This window comes from Gopherus evgoodei, chromosome 3 (assembly GCF_007399415.2).
Source record: "Gopherus evgoodei ecotype Sinaloan lineage chromosome 3, rGopEvg1_v1.p, whole genome shotgun sequence".
Taxonomy (NCBI): domain Eukaryota; kingdom Metazoa; phylum Chordata; order Testudines; family Testudinidae; genus Gopherus; species Gopherus evgoodei.
Genome location: NC_044324.1, coordinates 107921445 through 107946083, shown reverse-complemented (window position 1 = coordinate 107946083; position 24639 = coordinate 107921445). Strand labels below are relative to the sequence as shown.

The 24639-nt window shown below is 44.7% G+C and overlaps 1 protein-coding gene across 16 annotated transcripts in view; it reads left to right on the top strand.

Annotated features, from left to right (window-relative positions):
* PTPRK (protein tyrosine phosphatase receptor type K) overlaps positions 1–24639 on the top strand; it is a 626320-nt gene that overhangs the window by 592557 nt on the left and 9124 nt on the right. For 7 of the 16 annotated variants that reach the window (XM_030556279.1, XM_030556266.1, XM_030556271.1 and 4 more), the window contains 10 exons: positions 118–205; positions 7319–7395; positions 7594–7611; positions 10744–10780; positions 12283–12380; positions 13151–13267; positions 15990–16159; positions 17332–17467; positions 22159–22308; positions 22873–23046. In XM_030556279.1, the coding sequence (XP_030412139.1) occupies positions 118–205; positions 7319–7395; positions 7594–7611; positions 10744–10780; positions 12283–12380; positions 13151–13267; positions 15990–16159; positions 17332–17467; positions 22159–22308; positions 22873–23046 (1065 nt within the window). The remainder of the gene's footprint in view (positions 1–117; positions 206–7318; positions 7396–7593; positions 7612–10743; positions 10781–12282; positions 12381–13150; positions 13268–15989; positions 16160–17331; positions 17468–22158; positions 22309–22872; positions 23047–24639) is intronic. The other 9 variants (XM_030556281.1, XM_030556267.1, XM_030556275.1 and 6 more) reach the window with 3 other exon arrangements.

Below are 24639 nucleotides of genomic sequence, written 5' to 3'. Positions count from 1 at the left end.
TCAGGACATAATCATGCTATCCTAAAAAAGATATCTTTAGCAATGTTGTTTTAAAAAATTACATAGGTTTTACTAAACTAATTTCCTTATCTATCTATCTATTATTATTTTTAATAGAGTTTCTTTGAGGGACAGTCAGCATCTTGGGATGTCGCTAAAAAGGATCAAAACAGAACAAAGAACCGATATGGAAACATTATAGCATGTAAGTTCCTAGATGGCTTGCGGTCAGTGTTTGACTGTGCTGATATTAATTGTCATATACTGCTGTATTTATTGAACAGCTTTTTGAAGTAAAAATAAAAAAATGCAGTGGCACATCTGCTTACAAAACCAAATGCTCATTATTGATCAGGGCAGAAATACAGTGCTATCTTCAGAATTTGTGCCATTGTCAAAGATTCTTTCCCTTCAGGGCTAATGTGTATTTAATTTTATGTTTGTACATAAAATGCATGGGGAGATTAAACATGTGAAAGTGACAGAGTAACAAAATCCCTTTGAATGTTACATTAATTGTAGTTTTGTTCACCTATAATTGTATTACAGGTTAAAGTATCTCAGACTGTCCACACGCTCTTTTTGTTGTTGTTGTTGCTTGTAGCCACTGTGTCTGAACCCCACTTGTGTAACATAGGTGTGTTTTACATTGATGACTAGGAGCAGGGAGTCCTGTCTCTCTCGAATCCTTAGACATAATACTTTTGATAGCTTAGAATATGTCTATACTTAAAATGCTACAGAGGAACAGCTGCGCCACTATAGCGCTTCAGTGTACACACTACCCACTCCAACGGGAGGGCTTCTCTCGTTGGTGTAAGTAATCCACCTCCCTGAGAGGCTGTAGCTAGGTCAACAGAATAATTTTTCTGTCCACCTAGCACTCTCAATACTGGGGGTTAGGTAAGCTTAAATATGCCACTAAGGGGTGTAGACCAGGTCTTAGATTCAAACACGGGGTAAACCTATTTTATTAATATTTTATATGGGAATTGTGTATGCAGTAATAATGCCACTCATCACATTTAAATGATTGAAAGCATGTTGCTAATATGAACATTGCAGTTTTTTAAGGAGCTATATATGAAGTTACATGATGCTGGGAGCAAAGGACTCATAGTCAGGACTTTTTGGGTTTCTAGTTTACCATCTCTGCCACTAACTTCTTTTGTGACTTCAGGCAAATCACACAGATTCTTTGCCTCTATTTACCTTATGTATCATTGTGATACCTACTAACTACACAGGGGTAATGGAACTTATTAACCATTGTGAAACACTTTCAGACCCTCAGACAAAAGACTCTTTTCTGTGTAACTATGAGGTAATCCCTCCGTTTTAAAGATTTTAAATTGTCAAGCACTAGTAGTTTCCTCAGAAGCCTTTCCAGTGCACTAGATCTTTGTAATTTACAGTTCTTCTTCGAGTGATTGCTCATATCCATTCCAGTTAAGTGTGTGCGCCGCGCGTGCACATGCGTCGGAAAACTTTTACCCTAGCAACTCAGTGGGCCGGCAGGTCGCCCCCTGGAGTGGCGCCGTCATGGTGCTCGATATATACCCCTGCCGGCCCGCCCGCTCCTCAGTTCCTTCTTACCGCCCGTGTCGGTCGTTGGAACAGTGGAGCGCAGCTTAGCTGACCTCCACTTCCCTAGCTACTCATAGTTCTCATATATAGTTATGCAGTTATAATCCTTTTATATATATATTTGTATAGTTATACGTTTTTTCTTTGCTAACATAGTTAGTTTAGTAATAGTTAGCGGGGTTCAGGAAGTAGCCCCTTCCATGAACCCGGTGCCGGAGCCCATGCACGGCTCACCGGGTTTTAAAATGGGCTCAGCCTGCCAGAAGCTGATGCCGAAGGGAGATCCACACGACTCCTGTTTGAAGTGCCTCAGGGAATCACACTTGACAGCTAAGTGCCCCATTTGCAAGGCTTTTAAGCCGAGAACAAAAAGGAGCGGGACTTTCACTTACCTCTCCACCTTTGGCACCGAGCGATGATCAAGCGGCTGGCAGAAGCGCCTCCTCGGCACCGGACCCCACCGGTACCGCCAAGGCCTTTCAGCACCGGCCGTCGCCGGCACCGAAGTCGACTCAGCACCGCTCCCTTCCTCCGAGGTCGAGAAAGCCTACGTTTCCTGCTGGTGCCTGACGGCTCCCCGGCACGCGCCGTGGTTGAGCCCCCTGCTCCTGCTGCTTCCGTGCCACCTGCATCGCAGCCAGAGAGCTCGTCTAAGTCAGATTGCCCGGCACCGACACCTGCAGAGGCACCGATGACATCGGCACCGTCGATTCCAGTCCCCCAGGGCCATTGAATCCAGTGCCTGACAGCTCCCCGGCACGTGCCGTGGTAGAGCTTACTGCTCCTGCTGCTTCTGTGCCAACGGCACCGCAGCCAGAGAGCTCGTCTAAGTCGGATCGCCTGGCACCGACACCTGCTGAGGCACTGACGACGTCAGCACCGTCGATCCCGGTCCCACAAGGGCCGTAGAATCCAGTGCTTGACGGCTCCCCGGCACGCGCCGTGGTTGAGCTTATTGCTCCTGCTGCTTCCGTGCTGACGGAACCGCAGCCAGAGAGCTCGTCTAAGTCGGATCGCCCGGCACCGACACCTGCTGAGGCACCGACGACGTCGGCACCGTCGATCCCGGCCCCACAAGGGCGTCGAATCCGGTGCCTGACGGCTCCCCAGCACGCGCCGTGGTTGAGCTTATTGCTCCTGCTGCTTCCGTGCCGACGGCACCGCAGCCAGAGAGCTCGTCTAGGTCGGATCGCCCGGCACCGACACCTACCGAAGCTCTGACGACCTCGGTACCGTCAATCCCGGTCCCACGAGAGCCGTCGAATCCGGTGCCTGACAGCTTCCCAGTATGCACTGTGGTTGAGCCTGCTGTTCCCTCCACGCCGGAGACATTACCAACGGCGAGGGATCTCATTGCCAGGACAGAGTCGATGCTGCCTGACCCCGGCACCGCCGGTGCGGGTAATACAGTCTCTTCATATGACCGTCCTCTGTCAGCACAGCAGAGCGGCACCGTTCATGATCACGGTCTCGCAGACACTCCAGGTCCCGTCGGCACACCCGACACCACTTGCAGTCCCGGTGCTGTTTTCCTCATCGGTACTGGTCGCACTCGCCGCACCGGTTGGTATCCCGTTCGCCGACCCACTATCAGCACCGTTCTGACTCCTGGCACCACGACAGGTACCTTGACTCCTGTAGCCTCTCCCCGAGCCTTGAGATCTCGGTCGACCTCCCGGCACCATTCTGGTTGCAGGTCTGGATCTCGTTCCAGGTACTGGTACGCCTCCCGGTGCCAGTCCCCGGTGCCGAGTTGGGCAAGGTCCGATAGAGTCAGAGACTCTGCCCGTGCCTTCTTTTAGTACCTCCATGGCCATCCAGACACGTCATCCCACATGCGCAGATCTTATGCTCAGGACCATGATTCTGATACGTTGGCATGGCCAGCGGGCGCCAGCCCCGAAACCGAAGGAGGCTTGGCGAATGAACCTGCTTGGTCGCCAGGTGTACTCTGCAGAGGCCCTGCAGCTCTGGGTAGCAAAGCAACAAGCCTTGCTTAGCTTCTATAATTATAGCACCTGGGTGAAGGTAGTTTAGTTTATGGAGTTTCTCCCTCACAACTCCTGCCAAGAGTTCGCTGCCGTCTTGGAGGACGGGGGAAAAAGGTACCCAGAGCATCCCTCCAGGCCTCGTTGGACGTAGCAGACTCAGCAGCTAGGACTCTGGCCTTTGGTGTCGCCATGAGGTGCATCTCATGGCTTCAGGTTTCAAACCTCCGGCTAGAGCCTTAGTATGCCGTTCAGGATTTACTCTTTGTTGGTAAAGGCCTCTTCGCGGCAAAGACAGCCCCAGGCTGCGAAGCCTGATGGACAATAGGGTCCTAATGCGCTCTCTCAGCATGCATATGCCAGCGACCAAACGCAGGCCTTTCTGTCCCCAGCCGCCATACTCTGTGCCTAGCCAGAGACAGGACTTTGGCAAATGGCGAGGCCAAGGTGGTCGCAGACGAACGTCAGGACCCCTAGAGAGCCAAGGTCAAGGTCCCTCGCAATTACCACTGGGACCAAAGACGAACCTTCCAAGGTGCGCCTGAGGGCGGTATACCAGTCACAGGCCGGGATCCGAATCCCGCTTTCTCCTGGCGTGGCCCCAGTTAATTTCAGATCGCTGGGTCCTGCGCACGGTGGAGCATAGGTACCACCTCTAATTTGTTCCAGCCCTGTCCCCCTTCAGGGACCCCTCTCACGAGCAATTCCTCATACAAGAGGTGCAGACGCTGACTGACGAAAGGGGCAAGGGGGTTTACTCCCGTTATGCCCTAGTCCCCCACTCGAACGGAGGTCTCAGACCTTCCTAGTCCTGCACGGACTCAACCAGTTTAGGATAAGGTTGAAGTTCCGCATGGTATCCCTGGGAACCATTATTCCATCCTTGCCTCCTGGGGGCTACTATGCCGCCCTCGATATGAAGGACGCGTACTTTCGCAACGCCATCTTCCCTCCGCACAGGAGATACCTCCGCTTTCTAGCCAACCGTCAGTACTTCTGGTTTATGGCCATAGTCACCGCCTACCTTCGCTGATGTCAGATATGCGTTTTTCCGTATCTGGACGATTCGCTTATCCAAGGAGGCTCCGAGACACAAACCACTCAGCACGTGGGCATCGTCACAGTCTTATTCACAGGTCTAGGCCTGATGATGACTATAGAGCAATCCACTCTGGTTCCCACGCAGAGGTTGGACTTCCTAGGGGCTATCCTGGTCTCCTACCTAGCCGGAGCCTGCTTATCACAACTGCGGTTTTAGGCGATGGCAACAATCATCCGAGGTCTGCAGGCTTTCCCAACGACCTCGGCTCATACTTGTCTCAGTCTCCTGGGTCCATGGCTGCCCGCAAGTTTGTAACCAAACACGCCAAGCTCCGCCTCCGTCCTCCCCAAGTCCGGCTCACCTCGGCATACCACCCGGACAGGGAGCCAATGGTCATGGTAGTCACCGTTCCCTCGAGCACCTTAGGCTCCTTAGAGTGGTGGCTAACTCCCTCCCTAGTGTGGGCAGGGATGCGGTTCCATCCACTCCAGCCCTCACTGTCCCTGACAACGGACGCGTCATCTCTCTGCTCGAGTGCTCATGGTCACCTCCGAGCTTAAGGCCTTTGGTCTTCTCGGGAGCTGGCATTCCACATCAATGCCCCAAAAATGAGAGTAGTCCGCCTGGCGTGCCAGGGGTTCCAGCGGCAGCTGCGAGGCGTGGTATCTCGATGTTTACAGCCAACACAATGGCCATGTGCTTCATAAATAACCAGGGAGGGACATGGTCCTCCCCCCTTTTGTCAGGAGGCCATCCATTTCTGGGACTTTTGCATGGCCCACTCGATGGAGCTGGTGACTTCCTTTCTCCCAGGCGTTCGGAACGTCTTGGCGCTTTGACTCAGCAGGTCTTTCCTGTCTTACGAGTGATCACTCTGCCCCATGTGAGGCGTTCTGCTTTCCAGAAGTGGAGATGTTTCCTCACATAGACCTGTTCGCTCACCGCGAGAGCAGAAAATGCCAGATGTTCTGCTCCTTCCAAGGTCTCTCCTCGGGATCGATCTTGGACGCATTCCTGATGCCGTGGAAAGGCCAACTCCTTTATGCCTTCCCACTGTTCCCACTGGTTCATTAGGTCCTGCTCAAACTCCGCAGGGGCAGAGCGCGCATCATCATGATCACTCCAGAGTGGTCCAGGCAGCACTGATATACCACGTTGCTCGGCCTGTCAATATCCGACCCAATTACCCTGCCACCCCACCCAGACCTCATCACTCAGGGCAACGACAGGCTTCGTCACCCGGACCTGCAGCCTCTTCGCCTCATGGTGTGGCTGCTGCGTAACTGAGCCGGGGTGACAGGAAGCCTTCCACCTGGTCAACGTACCGGGCCGAGTGGAAGCGTTTCTTCTACAGCTGCAATACGCTCGATCTTGCTCCTACTGAGGTCTCGATCCCCTCTATTTGGCCTCCCTCTGGCCTTCAGCGGCAGGACCTGGCGGTATCATCGCTGAGGGTACACTCGGCAGCCATCTCTACCTTCCAGCCAGGCTAAGGTGGACGTTCCGTGTTCTCACACTCTATGGGTTCGAGGTCCCTCAAGGGCTTGGAGCGCTTGCACCCTCGGGTGCGCCGCCCATCCCCAACCTGGGACCTCAACCTAGTTTTAACCAGACTTATGTCTCCCCCATTCGAGCCGTTCGCGACCGGCCCTCTGCTATACCTGTCTTGGATGACAACTTTCCTCGTAGCTGTTACATCGGCCAGATGGGTCTCCGAGCTCAGAGCTCTTACGGTGGTTCCGCCGTACACTAGGTTTCACAAAGACAAGGTGCAGTTATGACCGCACCCAGCTTTCCTCCCTAAGGTGGTTTCGGCCTTTCATGTTACCCACAGCTCAACGCAATGGGCGCACCCATTGCACTCCCTGGACATCTGTGGAGTGCTCGCATTTATATTGCGCTGACAGAACCATTTCGTAAGGTGCCCCAGCTCTGTCACGGTAGCAGACCAAAGGGAGGGCTTGCTTGTTTTCCTCTCAGAGGATCTCATCTTGGGTGATGGCGTACATCCGCACTTGTTATGATTTGGCTCATATTTCCCCAAGCCACATCACTGTGCATTCTACCAGGGCTCAGGCTTCATCTGCCGCCTTGCTGGCTCGTGTTCCTACCCACGAGATCTGTCGCGCAGCTCCATTGGTCCTCGGTCCATACCTTTGCTTCGCAGTATGCCCTGGTTCAACAGTCAAGAGATGCTGTAGTCTCTGGCTCAGCAGTTTTCATTCTGCCACATTTCACTCCGACCCCACCGCCTACGTAAGGCTTGGGATTCACCTAACTGGAATGGATATGAGCAATCACTCGAAGAAGAAAAGACGGTTACTCACCTTTGTAACTGTTGTTCTTCGAGATGTGTTGCTCATATCCATTCCACACTCGCCCTCCTTCCCCACTGTCGGAGTAGCTGGCAAGAAGGAACTGAGGAGCGGGCGGCGGCAGGGGTATATATCGAGCACCATGACGGCGCCACTCTAGGGGGCGACCTGCCGGCCCACTGAGTTGCTAGGGTAAAAGTTTTCCGACGAATGTGCACGCACGGCGCACACACCTAACTGGAATGGATATGAGCAACACATCTCGAAGAACAACAGTTACAAAGGTGAGTAACCATCTTTTGCCTGCCATTTATTTCATATTTATATTCAAGCCAGGTCTGAAGGAACTTCTATTACCTATTTTTTTTCTTATATTAAATTTACAGATGACCACTCCAGAGTGATTTTGCAACCTGTTGAGGATGATCCTTCTTCAGATTACATTAATGCAAACTATATAGATGTAAGTGGTTGCATGGATTTCTCCCTTTCACCCTGCTAGCTTCTGTATGTGAAACTTTTTGCATGTTATGCCTACAAAATTATTGAAAGCTTTTTTTTTTTAATTAAGAACAAAATGTACACTTTCCTTGTTCTACGTCCCAGTACTCACTGACATTGTTGTGCTTTCTTTCACATCTGACTTTGGTTTGGGCTGTAGATTTGGCTGTACAGGGATGTAAGTACCACTATATGTGAATAACAGCATCCTATTGTAAATATTTGCTATAGACATTGTTCTTAATTACTTTACTTTTCTATTTTTATTACTAGATATCAACGCATGCTTCATTTAATTTACCTCATGTAATATCTGTTCTTTTTTTTCCCATTTTCTTTTGTGTAAATACTTTATGTATGTACCTGTGTTAAAGAGATCACTTAGACTGTTAACATAGTTCTAGGTATAGTTACATAAACCAGATAAACTTCCTCTTTAAGAGAAGTTGCTGTTAACTTAAATTTTATTTTGGATGGTTTTGGTTACTAGCTTTTATTTTCCCCTCCCATTTTTATGTGAGAAGCTGGATAGTATGCTGTAAAGTAGTGGTTCTGAAAATGTATCAAAGTGGTGTTTCTAATAGATGGCTTGGAAAGGAGTTGGGGAGGATAGCCTTATTTATTTCCTTAAGGGCAATAGTCATCAAGCTGAATATGTAATTAATATTTGATCTTCAGGTGACAATTGGATATTATACAGTATATACACAAACATATATATTTATAATATTTTAGAAATGTAGTATAAGTTTCTTGATTTCTACATAATATCACTGTACATCTTTTTTCAAATTTGAATTTCCACATTTTGTCAGGAGTTCAAAGGAACAGGAATCTTAAGAGATCTGCCATGTATATTGGTCCAGAAAATATAACCTTGTTTAACCGAAACCTTGAGAAGAAAGAGGCTGGGAGGGCAAATAATATGGATGAATGAAAGACCTGTAAAAATAATATCACCCAGAGTATTTACTGGGTGTGTTTTAAAGGGCTGTATTTTTCTCAGCTTCTTTTATATGTAGCACCACACTAACTCTTTTCCCTTCCAGTGGTGGTTTGTAAAACGTGAGACTTTCTAGGATATAAAGTTTCTGCTACACGTATAGCACTGAATTTCTTATCTCCGCTACTGTGATATGTGTAGGACCAGAGATATTTTGACAAAGGATTTCCACAAAATGTTTCCCCTGATTTGTGATAAATTCCGTTTCTCAGAGGTATTGTTATCCCATGTAGACAAAAACACCATCTCATCATAACCAAGGAGGAAGACCACAAACTTACATTGGCTCTTTGCTGAAAATATTTTTTACTTGTTCCTGAAAACATGGTGTATAAAGAGAGTATAGCACTGTGTTAAACTTGTGTAATTTGAAGTTGGAGCTGGATATTAAAACCTCATGGGGGATTGGATTGTCCTTCCGGGGTGTTTTTTAAGAATATTGAGTAAGCCAGTCCATTCTAAAAACACAAATAAAATACTGTTCAAAAGGATTTTTATGAGCTGCAAAGGAAGGTAATCAATCGTTGGCAAGGATGATTAAACAGTTCTCAGAGAGAGGGTTCAAATTGCATGGATATGTGAAAATCTGTCAGTTTAGTGGCAACAAGGGGATACAAGGAGTATAAAGATCCATGATTCCTCTAATGAATGTTTGACCCTGTTGGCTTAGTAAGACTATAACCCAGCAAATAGCTATGGTTATTTCTCTCACATTCTCACAGAATATCACATCACTTATACCACTTCCTCTCATACTAGCTCTACTAAATTTAGTTCCTTCCTACAACCCTGATCTTTCTATCTTATTACTAGTACCAGCCTGAATAAGTTTTTTACGAGTTAATTTAGTACAGAATCCATTCATCTTGCAGTTCACATTCTAATAATTGACAGTTGATGATGTGCAGACAAGCAAGCACTAGAACTTAGCCAGCTAGCTGGAAGGGTTCAGTTGTACAGGTTTGTTTCTGTATATGTGTGTGTGTATATACATGTGTGTGTATCATGTGCAATATAATACACGGGCACAGACTCTGTATAATATTGAAAACATTTTGCAAAACTTTCTATTGTACCCAAATGCAGCAGGGCATTCATTCTACGCACGCACACATTGTCCAGCTCTAACATTGGAATGTTGTGTTATTATTATGTATGGCTCTAATAGACATTTTTGTGCATTTGTAATTAAAATTATTTTGATAAGAAAATGAAAATTATATTCTCGTTTCATTGCTTATGGCAACAAGGACTAATCACTTTTGGTGATGTGAAGGCAAAGATCATTTTCACTAAATTTAAAATAAGCCGCCCGATGCACTCAGCAGAGAAAGGGGGTGTCAAAAAAGGACTAATTAATAACCCTAGTGACCTGACTACGCTAATTTTTACTGTTACAGTACAAGTATGCTCAGTTTCAATGTTAATTTTTCCATTTTATTTGTTACCATTGGAACCTTTTCAGACTTAATTGATCTGTTTGTTATGAGCTAGTCAGTGGCGGCTCTTGACTTTTTTGACAGGTGAGGCACAAATCACAAAATAGTTATTTCTACCCCGGGGTAGAAATAAAGGTTACCTTATTGATAGTGAAGAAACAGCAGGCAGATTTGGGAGCTGAACCTGCCACCACTGCCACTGCTACCCAGCTTGCATGGGGAGGTGGAACATGAAGTAGGCTGCAGGGCTCAGCAGCAGCTTCTCTGAGCTCACCCTGTGGGGGGATGAGGCTGGGGGGGGAGGAGTGAGGTCAGTGTGTGCAAGAAGCCAGAAGGCCTGTCCCCTGCAAACTTCCTGCTTCCTGGGCCTAACTGCTACAGTCCTGCCCGTGGCCTCACCAATCAGTGGTTACCATAGCAATGCCTTTAAAAAGTGACTTGTGGGTGTGGTAAATTGCCATGATAACAAGGCAGCTTCCGGAAGCACAATTAGCTATACCAAGATCTGAACAGCACTATGTCCTTCAAACTTTCTGGTACTGCATTTCGCCACTGGGGAGAGAGAGAGTTGTGACATTTAAATCAAATCATAATTTGTCCTTAAATCTGTATATATTTATCAATTTTTAAAAAAAGAGTATGCAAAATGTGTTTTGTACCTTTTGGGAATTCTTAATTAGGCTGTGCCTCACTTGCCTGGGCTGACGAAGCCGCCCCTGACCTATACACAGTTCTTAGCTACTAGTCTGTTCTGAAAAGGTTTTCTATAGCTAAGCTGTCTTACAGTCCATTATGCCTTCATTTTCCCCTCCCTAGCTTGCTCTGGTTGGTATTAAAGTATAGAAACCAACTTATTTTTCTGTTTTAGGGCTATCAAAGACCAAGTCACTACATTGCAACCCAAGGTAAGAATCTTCCAGAGCAATGTCACCCAGCAAACCTGCTCCATAACAATCAGTAGACTCTACCCTTTTATGTACGATATAAAAATGGAACCAGATTTGGTATGTAGTGTATAGTTTGCAGCAGCCACTGTTTATCCTTCTGTGCTGCAGCAATCTAAAATAATTTGCCTACATGGAGCATGCATAAATTAACTTACTCAATATTTAGTGCAACAAATTAATGCAACTCTTATTCGTCCTATTACTTTTTTCCCATATAAATCTAGTCAATAGTTACTACAGTCATTTGCAATTTGAGGGTAAGTCAGGGAAGGGCTGAAAGAAAAGGAAAATTTCAGCCTATCTTAGGTGTTTGTCTTCTCATAGTACTATATGTTATGAAGCTGTGTGGTATTGGTCCAAGACCAGTATTGCTGGGGTAAATAATGACATAGTTACCACCATTGAAGTAGTTTTTTGACAAGCTGAGACCAAAGATGGGCTGTCTTTCCCGGGGAGCTTTGACTAGTGAGGCTGTTAGCAGAGAGAAGTGAGGAAAGTCTTCCAAATTCAACACTCTGGAAGGAAAAGGACAGGAGAGGAGGAGGCTTCCATTTTCTGTATAAATCAATCACTTCACACCTCAGGTGAAGCTATGCAAGTTGTAGAAAAGTAAACAGATTTGACTAAATTGTTTCCATTTCATAATACAGGGCCACATTTTAAAGACTGCCTCTAATTATGCATTTGCAACCAATTACAGGCATAAATAATATGATTTTGTCGTTGCTACTCAATTATGGTCACAAATGAAGTAATTAGATGTCTAAATCTAATAATTTGGACTTGTAGTTGATTGTACCTGCAAAATTAGAGACTAAATGGAAACCTTTTTAACAATTTGGCCCATAAGTTTTTGTCATATATCAGTGCAAAGTCCTTTTCTTTGGGCTCTAATGGAATCTATATATGCCTACCTACCTTTATCGATTATGTTTGCACCTGAACATTTAGTTGTGTTTTAGCACATTTAATTAATACAATTATAAATTATTGTCCGTACAGGGCACAACCATGTCATTATTTAGACCTTGGCTACAGCCTGCGATCAAACATAAGTAGAAGCAAGTGTTTGTGTCCTCAATCAAATGTTTGTGTAGTTTCTACACTAGAATTTACAACCACCTTAATTAACAAGTGTTAAAACAAAACTAAAAAATTATATCCACATATGGCTTCTATCATACTGTCTGAGTAGCTACTACAGTGTCTGAGCACTTACACTTTAATATCTTTCAAGTGGTAATTTGGTTAAATTGAGACACTTGTGCCTCAATTATGAATAACATTATGGTTTAAGAACGTCATCAATATAATGCTGCAATTCGGTAGGGATTATTAGATCCTTTCATATCTGAGCAAATAACTTTCTGCATATCAAATGCCTATGCTAAAAGATTTTGGTTTTAGTGTTCAGTCAGGTAGTAGTTTTATTACACAGTGCTAAATGTTTTTTTTTCCAGGTCCAGTCCATGAAACAGTGTACGATTTCTGGAGAATGATATGGCAGGAACAGTCAGCTTGTGTTGTGATGGTTACAAATTTAGTTGAAGTTGGACGGGTAAGGAACTTTATTTTTAAAATGTTATATCCTAAGAATAGCCTCTCAAACTGCTGTTTATCATTGCCGAAGAAAATACAGAAAAGTCTTTTGAAAAACACCCTTCACTCTGGGAATGAAGGGGAGTTCATATATCCTTGCAACATGAAGTAGCATTATATAATATGGCTGCTTTATAAAGAAAAGACCCAACGAATCAGGCTGTTGCCATGCTATTTTAATGAATAGGGAACAATGCTGCCTCAATCCATAATACAATATAGTGCATAAGAAACATTTGTATATTACTCTACGCTCAGATGATCACAGCTAGCTGACTAGACAACAAGTGCACATCATCTTTAACAGCAGATAGAAATCAGCAGATTATTTTGCATTTTAGGATTAGCCACTCTCTTGAGAATTACTTTAATAAAACACCTGAGATTGTTTTACAACAGCATAATTATTGAAATGGAAAACATCCCACTGCATTAATTAAAACCAGTGAAAAATATACTTTCCTTACTAGAAAACTATAGAATTCAGATTCACTAATTCAGAAAGTTTATTTCTCCTTTGTGGAGAGATGTGTAAATCAGCATAAACACTTAACACTAACATTATGAACAGCTTTCACAGTACTTGATTGACAGTTGGTGCATCTGGTCCACAGTAGGGTTCATATGACTACATCATTTTGAAAGTAATTTTGATATAAATTGTTAAGTTACTATTTGACATGCTTTCACTTTCATATGCTTTAAGGGGCCTTTTAATTTTGTTTTTAGGTCAAGTGCTATAAGTACTGGCCTGATGACACCGAAGTTTATGGGGACTTCAAAGTGACTTGTGTGGAAATGGAGCCACTTGCAGAGTATGTAGTCAGGACGTTCACCCTTGAAAGGGTAAGCTCTTTGAAAGACATCATCAGAATATTGCTATTTTGCAGTTCAGTTTGTTAAACAGTGTCTTTCACAAGTACAATACCAAATCATTCTGCCTATTTAACAATTCCATAATGCCGAATTTATTTTACCATAGGAGGAATGTGTTATATCACTGGTTCCCAATCATTCATATACCCACAGCTTTTGTACTTCAATAATTTGTTTTGACTGGTGTTGTACACTTCCCTTCCTGACCTTAAAAATGAGCCTGTTCGCTGGGCCCAAGTAACTTGTTCTTAACAATCTTCCATTCACTGGGGCATGTCCTGACCCTTACAGAAGTTAATGTTGCTCCAATATCCTGACTTGTTCATTACTTAGGGTATGTCTACAGTACGAAATTAGGGGTCGATTTTATAGAAGTCGATTTTTAGAAATTGATTTTATCCAGTCAATTGCGTATGTCCCCACTAAGCGCATTAAGTCGGCAGAGTGCGTCCTCACTACCATGGCTAGCATCGACTTACGGAGCGGTGCACTGCGGGTAGCTATCCCACAGTCTCCGTTGCCCATTGGAATTCTGGGTTAAGCTCCCAGTGCCTGATGGGGCAAAAACATTGTTGTGGGTGGTTTTGGGTACATGTGGTCAGTCGTCCCTCCGTGAACGCAGACAGTTGTTTTGCGCCTTTTTTCCTGGGTTACCTATGCAGACACCATGCCATGGCAGCATCGCATGGTCGCACCTACCCCAGCCTACTCCTTGGTCCCATGGCTCATGAAGCCTGGACAGTAGTAAGAAGCAGTTCGTGGTAGAATGTGCCTTTGGATGTTTAAAAGCTCGCTGGTTCTGTTTGCTGATTAGGGCAGACCTCAGCGCAACCAGCATTCCCGTTGTTATTGCTGCTTGCTGTGTGCGCCATAATATCTGTGAGTCAGGGAGAGACGTTTATGGTGAGGGTGGGAGGTTGAGACAAAACGCCTGGAGTCCGATTATGAGCAGCCTGACACCAGGGTGATTAGAAGAGCACAGCAAGGCGTGCTGCGCATCAGAGAGGCTTTGAAAACCAGTTTCATGACTGGCCAGGCTTTGGTGTGACAGTTGTCTGTGTTTCTCCTTGATGCAAACCCGCCCCTTTTGTTGATTTTAATTCCCTGTAAGCCAGCCACCCTCCCCCCTTCGAAATAAAGTAACTATTGTTTTGAAACCATGTATTCTTTCTTTATTTAAAAAAAAGAGAGATAATGGACAGGGTAACCCAGTTGGGGTGGGGGAGGAGGGAAAGACAAGGCCACATTGCTTATTGTAGCCACACTAAAAATCAAACTCTTTGAATGACAGCCTTCTGTTGCTTGGGCCATCCTCTGCAGTGGAGTGGCTGGATGCCCAGAGCCTCTTTCTCCCCGCCGCCCCCCCCCCCCCCCCACGTTCTTGGGCATATGGGTGAGGAGGCTGTGGAACATGGGGAGGAGGGGAGGCGGTTATACAGTGAATGCAGCGGGGGTCTGTGCTCTTGTTGGCTTTCCTGCAGCTCCAACAGATGCTTCATCATATCCATTTGCTTCCCCATTAGCCTCAGCATCGCGTCCTGCCTCCACTCTTTGTGCTCACTTAATTCTTTCCTGGCCTCTGCCACTGAATGCCTCCATGCATTAAGCTGTGCCCTGTCAGTGCAGGAGGACTGCATGAGCTCGGAAAACATGTCATCGCCAGTGCATTTTTTTCACCTTCTAATCTGCAATAACCTCAGGGATGGAGATGATATGGGGAGCGTAGAAGTATTCTACACTCTACCATTCTGGTGGGGGACTGCATGGTCACCTGTGCTGCTGAGTGCTGCCGAGTTCACCATGCTGACCAAACAGGAAATGAAATTCAAAAGTTCCCAGGGCTTTTCCTGTGTACCTGGCTAATGCATAGGAGTTCAAAGTGTTGTCCAGAACAGTCGCAATGGAGCACTCTGGCATAGCTCCCGAAGGCCAATACCGTCGATTTGCATCTGCACTACCCTAAATTCGACCCAGAAAGGTTGATTTTTAGCGCTACTCCCCTTATCAGGGAGAAGTACAGAAGTCAATTTTAAGAGCCCTTTAGGTTGACAGAACAGGATTGGTTGTGTGGACGCAGTCATTTTTAAATTGACCTAATGCGACTAAATTCGACCTAATCCCATAGTTTAGACCAGGGCTAAGAGTATAACATAAATGAATATGAGATAGCAAATACTAGCTGGTGTGGAACAGCTGTAGTCTTCTGGTAGAACTGTTACACCTGTCTGCACAGGTTGGAGAATCATAATTATATATATAGAAATATCAGTAAAATGCTTTTTTGTGTTGACTCTAAAAACTATTAGAACAGTTGGTCTAGCATACTTTAATAGCAAATATAAGTATTATGTGTTTCAGGTTTGCAATACGTTATCAAAATATCACACTATGGCGCCATTATACTATATAAGACTTATGGGATAAGATGCCAAGCAGTTTAGTATAGATTCTCCTCTTTTTATGTATATGTGATAAAGATGAACGAGCAATTTATTAATAGCCGTGTTTATATTCCATTGTAAAATCAGTTTTCCTTTAAACATAGAATGCCATGTTCTTTGCTTAAATTAGTTTGAGAAGACAGTATGTAGATTCTGGCAGTATTGTCATTGCTTGACCCAGAGAATATTTTGGGTGTTGAATATTTCGAGTTTAATAACTTCTTTCAAAATATTATTTTTGTCTTTGGCAGAGAGGTTACAATGAAATCCGTGAACTTAAACAGTTCCATTTCACAGGCTGGCCAGATCATGGAGTTCCTTACAATGCCACAGGCCTCCTTTCATTTATACGTCGTGTCAAATTGTCTAACCCTCCTAGTGCTGGGCCTATTGTTGTACATTGCAGGTGTGTAGAGAAGAGGTAGATGAATTTTCTACAACTTTATATGTGAGCTTGTATAGTAGTCTCTTGTGAAGTTGTGGGGTTTGTCTTGTTGTTGTTTAATTTTTGGGAATGAATTTGCTCTTTCAATGCCCTGTCCACCCTGGAAGCAGAACTAGGCTAGCTACAGTAATGTTTAAACATAGCTGAATTCTAGTACAACTTCCCCAATTGGTATGGACAGATATTTTTTCCTCAGAACTGTTAGCCAAACCTTGTTATAATTTAGGCTAACGTTTAACGTGCTCTATGGCAACATTTTATGACAAAGTACTAGGATGGTATTTTGTTACAGCTATGTTGACATTTAAAATGTGCCTTTGTGAAATATAATTTTGAGTAGAATATTTAATTGAACATATGGCAACAAATAGATCCATCCAGTGAAACAACATTCTGAAATATTGGATAGAGTGGGAACAACTAAAGAGTGTTGTTTTCCATGTAAGTTTTGCAAATTTTCCATTATGGGGCACAGTTCACTGAAATATGATTTCTTGGCAAATCCATCAAATGTGTTAACTACATTCTGCACATAGAGTTAGCCAAGCTGTGCATGGAATTCACTTTTCAAATATCTATAATAGCTATGTAAAAACCCAGGAGAGACTCCCATACAATTCTGATATTGTACCGGAAGATGGTTAACTGCCTAAACCAGAGTATAAGGGAGAGTCTACATTTCACAGTCAAATTTTCTTACCTGAAATTGTCCCTTGGAAAAAAATAGTCCTCCTTAGTCTCTCAGAATAAAGATAAGTCCTATATGTTTTGAAGTGATTCCATAAAGAGCATAGTGATCCTGAAGATCTCTGTCATCTAACAAGTCTGTTACTACAGTTTGTTTCTGGACCATGAAGGAATGTTCTGAGTTACTAAAAAGGAACCTCACTGATACTGTTTTTACATAATCTGAGATCTATTGAAAAGTTTTTGTTTGAGTTGTATACATTTCATGTCTGTCTAAATGCTATCCTGAGGAATAAAGGGGGAAACTGGAGATTCTGTAATGGTTGGAAAGATACGTGTGAGAAGTTAGGTTAATGTTCCAAGTGTGTACTTGTAAATGCCAAATAGAGTTTGCTAAATTTGTGAGGTAGATTTTCTGGATGATGGGGAGTACTCTGAAATTATTTGCTAATTCTTTCCAGTGCTGGTGCTGGACGAACTGGCTGTTACATTGTGATTGACATCATGCTAGACATGGCAGAAAGAGAAGGTGTTGTGGATATCTACAATTGTGTCAAAGCCTTACGGTCACGTCGCATCAACATGGTACAAACAGAGGTATGGTAGTTTATCTGCAATGGATCTAATGCTTTCTTAGCTGCATTAAGTCAGAATTTTATTTCTCTAATCAATACAGCAATATCATCTTAATCAGTCACCCATCCCGCCCTCCCCGGCAGCAGATAACTATTTATCCACAGTGAGAGGAATTCCTGAATAAGAACAGTACTATGGAGCCAGGAGCACACAGCACAGAGGCTATGCCAGCTCTTTGCCGGCTCCCAAACTGGAGCCCACCCATCCAGAACAATAGAACCCAGTAGCTTCCACACACTCCAGCATCAGCACAGTCCATACCACCTTCCAAGCCCTGGGCCTGCTGATAAAAGAGCAAAAGTCAACTTTTGTCCTGGCTCAGAGAATAGCTTGACTTGACCCAACCCAGGGCCTTTCTGCCCGAGACCTGATTCCGGAGTATGTTGGACCTGATATCCAATGTTATGGTCCATCCAATTAGGGCAGCTTGGGTTTTCCTCAAGCTACTGGGTCACATGATGGCATGTACTTACGTGGTTCAGCATGCAAGTCTGTGCCTCAGACCCCTCCAGATCTGGGTAGCATCAGTATACTCCCTAAGCAGACACCACTTGGACTCCAGTACTCCCCTAGTCTTCGCCTCCTTGCACTGGTGGAAAGACCCAAGATTGGTAATGATGGGGTTGCCCTTTATTACCTTTCAACCATCAGTAGTTTTAATCTCTGATGCGTCCGACCTAGGGTGGGGAGCCCACCTCAGACTCGGGGCCTCTGTTCCCAAGAAGAACTCTCCCTGTACATAAATCTCAGGGAGCTCAGGGCAGTACACTTAGCTTGCCAAGTGTTCCTTCCCCAGATCTCAGGAGATGTGGTGCAAGTCCTTACAGACAATACCATAGCCATGTTCTATATCAATAAGCAGAGAGGAGCCCAATCTTCAGCTGTTTGTCAGGAGGCTATCTGTCTGAGACTTCTGTACAAAGTACTTCATTCATCTTGAGGTGTCACATCTGGAATGTACTGGCAGATCACCTCAGCAGATCCCTTTCCTCTCACCATGAGTGGTCCCTTCACCTGAAGGTCACCAAGTTAATCTTGGTGGACCTGTTCATTACCAGACAGAACAGAAAAATGCCATCAGTTTTGCTCGCTGTCTGGGCACAGCTCAGGCTCCCTCTCCAATGCTTACCTGCTCCCATGGACAGAGCTCCAATTCTATGCCTTTCCTCCAATCCCTCTGGTTCACAAGGTCCTCCTAAAAGTCAAACGAACAAGGCAAAATTCATTCTGACTGGTTCGGCGTGCTCCCGGATCTGTCAGTAGCAGCTCCACTCTTGCTCCCACTCAGCCCAGACCTAATCTCACAAGACCACGGCTGGTTGCTTCACCCGAACCTTGCTTCCCTGTCCCTAACTACATGGATGCTGCATGGCTGAACTCAGAAGAACAGGCTTGCTCAGAACAGGTCCATCAGGTCTTGCTGTGTTGTAAAAAGGCATCCACCAGGGCTACCTGCCTGGCCAAATGGAAGCGCTTCTCAAGATGCACATCTCAATGAGCTCTCTCTCCATCTCGATCTTCCCTTCAGTCTATGTTGGACCGCTTGCTGCACTTAAAGCAACAGGGCCTGATTCCTCTTGTCTATCAAGGTGCACTTAGCCATCTCAGCTTTCCACCCACCGGTGAACGGCAGGTCAGCGTTCTCCCACAAGATAGCTGTATGTTTCTCAAAGGGCTGGAGAAGCTCTGTCCTCTGGTCCATGAGCCAATCCTCCCATAGGATTTAAACCTGGTTCTTTCAAAATCTTTTGACAAAAACTTTTCTCCCAAAGGAACAAAATGGACACCGTGTAGTCAAGTATGTGGGTTTATTACGCACAGCGCTGCCAGAGTGTCACTTTGCTTGTCAGTGCCTCTGAGCCTAATAAGCAATTGATTACAATAGATTATATAGGGTATTCATGGGCGGAGAGAAGCGACAGGATGGGAGGTCCCGAGCCCCTGGATAGGTTCTAGCAGCAAGACAAGATAAGCACAATAAGCCAGTAGTCTAAAAGATTACATAATGGCTCCGCCCATGGTTTTAGGTTAACATACAACATACTGTATATGGGGGGAGGGATAGCTCAATGGTTTGAGCATTGGCCTGCTAAACCCAGGGTTGTGAGTTCAGTCCTTGAGGAGGCCATTTAGGAATCTGGGGCAAAAATCTGTTTGGGGATTGGTCCTACTTTGAGCAGGGGGTTGGACTAGATGACCTCCTGAGGTCCTTTCCAACCCTGATATTCTATCATTCTATAAGTTGAATCCTGATTTAGGGTCCATAGGAATCAAGTAGCTCTTCTGATTGTCCAACAGGTACATTCCTGGGGATTAAAGCAGAAAGACATTGAAAAGTACATGGCAATAGAAATTGCTTTCAAGGTGCCCCATTGTGTTCCTAAAAGCTAACATTGGCATGGGGGATGCATCTATGGAAGGGAGCATGTCATATCTCATACTGACATGTTTGGGCCTCTCCATGAACTCTAGCCTGGTATATGGGGAGAGTATTCACAATCTCCTTCCTGCGCTAAGGAGTGGACATTCTGAGGCCCCTTCCAATGTCTGGTATGTCCGTAATTTCAAGGACACCAGTTACTGCTCCCCATCTGGAGTTCTGCTGACTATGCTTTATCTAATAAGAAGCAAGGTTGTCTCTGGTTTATTCAGCTTCTCTTAGCCAATATTGTTCTTTGTTAACTAGGCCCCCAGCTCAAACCAAGCTTTGGACTTTGGGCCTATGTGAAAAGTTGCTGACAGAGCCTGTGGTGAGGAGATTTTACACACACAGCAAATGGATCATGGCCCTTCAGGTCCCCTCTTCAAGCCGCTAGCATCATGCCCCTTGTTGCAATCACCTTGGTCGGAAGGGTCTCTGAAATCAAGAACTTTACATCAGAACCGCCTCACATGGAGTTCTTCAAGGACAAGGTCCAGCTGGGCCCTGACCTGGCTTTCCTGACACAATTTCATATCAGTCAGGCCAGCCAAGAGACCAGGCTTCGTCAGCAGAGTTCTGCTCTCACAGTTCCCAATCCAGGACATTTGCAGAGCCACAACCTAGTCATCAGCACAGTCCTTCGCATCTCACTACACCATCACCCAACAGGCCCGGGACAATGCTGATTTTGGGAGAGTGATGTTGCTGTCAGCATGTCCATGACCTCTGAGCCCCCTCCTGGGGTACTGCTTGTGAATCACCTCACATGGAATGGACAAGAGCAAGCATTCAAAGAGGAAAAAATAGTTACTAACCTTTCCATAACTGTTGTTCTTCAAGGTGTGTTGCTCATGTCTGTGCCACAACCCACCCTCCTGCCCTTCTGTCAGAGTTAAGGACAAGAAGCAACTGAGAGGATGCAGAGCTGGCAGTACTCTTTAAACCGGCGCATAAGTTCACAGCACCAGAGAGTGCTAAAGCTGGCTTGACAGATACCACTAAGGGAAAAATCTCTGGCAATGGTGCATGTGGTGCACAAACACACCTAACATGGAATAGACATGAGCAGCAACACATCGCAAAGAACATAGAAAGGTTAGTAACCGTTTTCTCTAATAACGAAATAATAAAAGCTACCATCATGAAGCGTTCACTCCATTGAGTCACCACACAATCTTACTGCCATTCTCATTATCCCCTCCACTTACTCTACCAGTTGTTTGTAACCTCTTGTCTACCCTTGGATTTTAAATTCTTTGTGGGCAGAGACTGTGTCTGTTACAAACTCTCTGATGTGACTAACATACGGTGGGTGTTGCAGGCCCGCCATCAGAAATTCTGGGGGGCTGGGGCCCAGGGCAGAAGTGATGAATCTGTCACTTCTGGGATGACCCACGCTGGCCTATCACACCGGCCCTGGAGGTCCTCCAGAGCGTGAGGCCCAGAGCAGTTTCGCACGCCTAGGAGTCCTGTGGCCTGCCCAGGCAATTTAAAAGGGCCCCGGCTCCCGACTGCCACCACTTCTACTGTGGCCCCGGGGGCCCCCAGGCCCTTTTAAATCGCCCAGGCACCTGGGCAATTGCCCTTTTTGCTGTCCGCTGTCGACAGGCCTGGAGTGTTGTGTAATATTTGACAAAAGATACTGTTGGAATAGTAATGCAGCTGACTGGGGGCTGCAGACTCACAACAGGCCAACAAAATCAGGAGGCAGCATTTCCTGTATTGGCATAGTGCTGAGTCTATTGCCTGCCCAGTGCTAGGTATGAGACACTAGGTATACCAGTCCACATGCATATAAGTAGCATGAAATATGCCACATAATTACTAGGAGCAGGTAGTGCTTGAAGCATTGTATATGCTTTCTGTATGTATCATGGAACTGAAAGCTACTATTAAGGAACCAAATAAGCAGAACCAGCATGAGACTGTCTCCCACACTGACCTATGCACCACAGAATCTCCTGAAAATTCCCCCATTAAGCAAATTAGTGTACTTATGCTCGTACTATCGCTGGACTTAAATTGGTTCTCAGGGAAACATACTGATTAACTGCATCCCACTTAGGCAGATTGTACTGTACATAAGGTGCTAAAGCAATATCCAATGCATTGATGGAAGCTGCTTTGAATAAGATTTATAGAGGGGGAAGATCTGCTTATCTTGAAGGAAAGTAAGATTTTATTTTGTTTTTAAATTGCTAGGTTTTTTTTTTCTTTTCCCCTTTGGTAGGAGCAGTACATCTTTATTCATGATGCCATTTTGGAAGCTTGCTTATGTGGAGAAACTGCCATTCCTGTCTGTGAATTCAAAGCTGCATATTTTGATATGATTAGAATAGACTCTCAGACAAACTCTTCACATCTCAAAGATGAATTTCAGGTATTTACAGTTACTGGTATCTCTTCATAGAATAGCAACTTTTTTGCCTCTAGGTACATATAATTTATTTTAAGGAAAAAGACTTTCATATCAATTCATAACCTTTGTCCCTTTCTTGTATTTAAGATAATATAACACCCTTTTCTTTTATTATGTACTTTACAAGGTCACTTTTAAATAGGAAATACCCTTCTTAGATTATAATTGCAGTAGACTGCTGACTATAATGAACAGTACTGACCTTGAACTGGCAGGATGGGGGGTTTATTTTGCATTTTAAGCAAGTGAGACACAGTTCATATGTGTTTCACAAGATTCTATTTTCTTCCTTTTGGATTGCATGTTAGGGGGGATGCATTTAGAGGATCCATTTAGTAGTTCCTGATGCATCTTCATACCTGAGCTTTCATTCATTTTAACTGAAAAAATGTCAGACACATGCTCTTGTTTGCTTGTGATTTTTCATGTTTCCCACGTTGCAACATTTTAAATAAAAGAATGAATGTCAGGAACACTATATATAAGATGCACTATAACATGATATTGATTCCCTTTGCTGTTTAGACCCTGAATTCTGTAACACCTCGGCTGCAAGCTGAAGATTGCAGCATAGCCTGCTTGCCAAGGAATCATGACAAGAATCGCTTCATGGATATGCTGCCACCTGACAGATGTCTGCCTTTCTTAATTACTATTGATGGGGAGAGCAGCAACTATATCAATGCTGCTCTTATGGATGTAAGAGACTATCTCCTTTGTCTGTGTAACGTGCCATGAAAACCTGTGTAATATGAGAGAGAACTCTTGCTGGTTAAAGAAAGGGCAATTCTTTCTTCCTGTAGTGTTCAGTAAAGTAGTCTTAACAAGCAAGGGAGAGGGAAGTCTTGGCAACATTTTTAAAATCCACTAACTTTTGTTGTTCCTTTACAACATTAGATATCTCAGATGTCTCGGTGCTTCTGTGATCCTCTGGAAAGCTGGGAACTCCCCTTTTTAATAGTATTGTATTAAATCTCCAATTTCCATTCCTCCATAGTCACAATATATAGCATCTTCAAATCTGTCACTGGTCCAGAAATGAATACTGCTCATCTGAGCTTTGGGCTAACAATTTGTGGGTAGCAATTCCATATTTGTTGGTGGAAAATAGGAAGTCCTGCCAAGCCACCCCATCCCTTTCAATCTCTGCTCCCATACCCCCAAAATGTGATCTGATGTATCAGTCCCATAATAGCTGGTATCGCTTGTGTTGTGTCTCCTCGTTCTGCTACTTGCAACCCATGTGTTGCCGGGACTCCAGGAGCTGGAGGCTGCAGGGAGTAGGTACGAACAGCCCTGTTCTCAGCCTCCAGGAGGGTTAATCCCATTGCAGCCTGTTTGCACTGCTTTGTGCCTCCTCTCTGCTGCCATCAGTCTATGTGCTGCAGGGCCAGAAAACCCCCAGTGGCAGCCACATGGACTGCAGCCGTCAGAAGATAGAGCAGCTCCAGTCTTCTCAGGAGTATTCCAGTCGCAGTAGGAGATAGTGCAGCCTGAGTACATCAGTAACTACACAGCTCTGTCCTTACCAGTGGGAATTAGTCCCTAATTACCAGCCTTCTCTGCCTTTAAAAATAACTGCCAGCTCCCCCTCCTTCCCCCAGACTATCATTCTTCCCAGATGGCAACTGTACATGACAGTCACTTGCTGGTCTTCTGTTGACTCCTTCCACTAGTGACAACCTAGCAATGCTCACAACCTGAGTTCAACTCCAACCAAGAGATGCAGGGAGGGGGGTGTAAAATGCCCAAAGTCTTCTCCAATAAAACTATTTTAAAAAGTGTTTTTTAAGACTTGAAAACTTTTTGATGTCAGCCCAAAGAGAGGTTTATAAAGAAAAGAAAAAAGCTTTAGGATCAGTTACAAGAGGAAAGGTGGCTTTGTGGTTATCACACCAACATGGGACTCAAGATCTAGGTCCAGTTTCTGGCTGAGTCACAGACTACTTCTGTGAACTTGGTTAAATCAATATTTTTGTGCCTCAGTATCCCCCTTTGTAAAATGGGGTTAATACATCTCTGCAAGTATTCTAAAATAATCTGAAACTAGATGAATGCATGTAATATAAGCACCAGTTCAGCAAAACAGGCAACAATGGGCTCAACCTTTAAGTGATTAATTTAAAGGAGATTTATGCATATGTGACCTGTTTTTTTTCCCACTTTAAATATCTTATTGTTTGAATAGTTGTTCTGGTTAAAACTGCTAGATTTTATTCCACTACATTGTTTTAGTTATGTTGCCAAGAGGCCCAGACTTTGCATAATCGTTGTTCAGTGCTTTCTTTACTA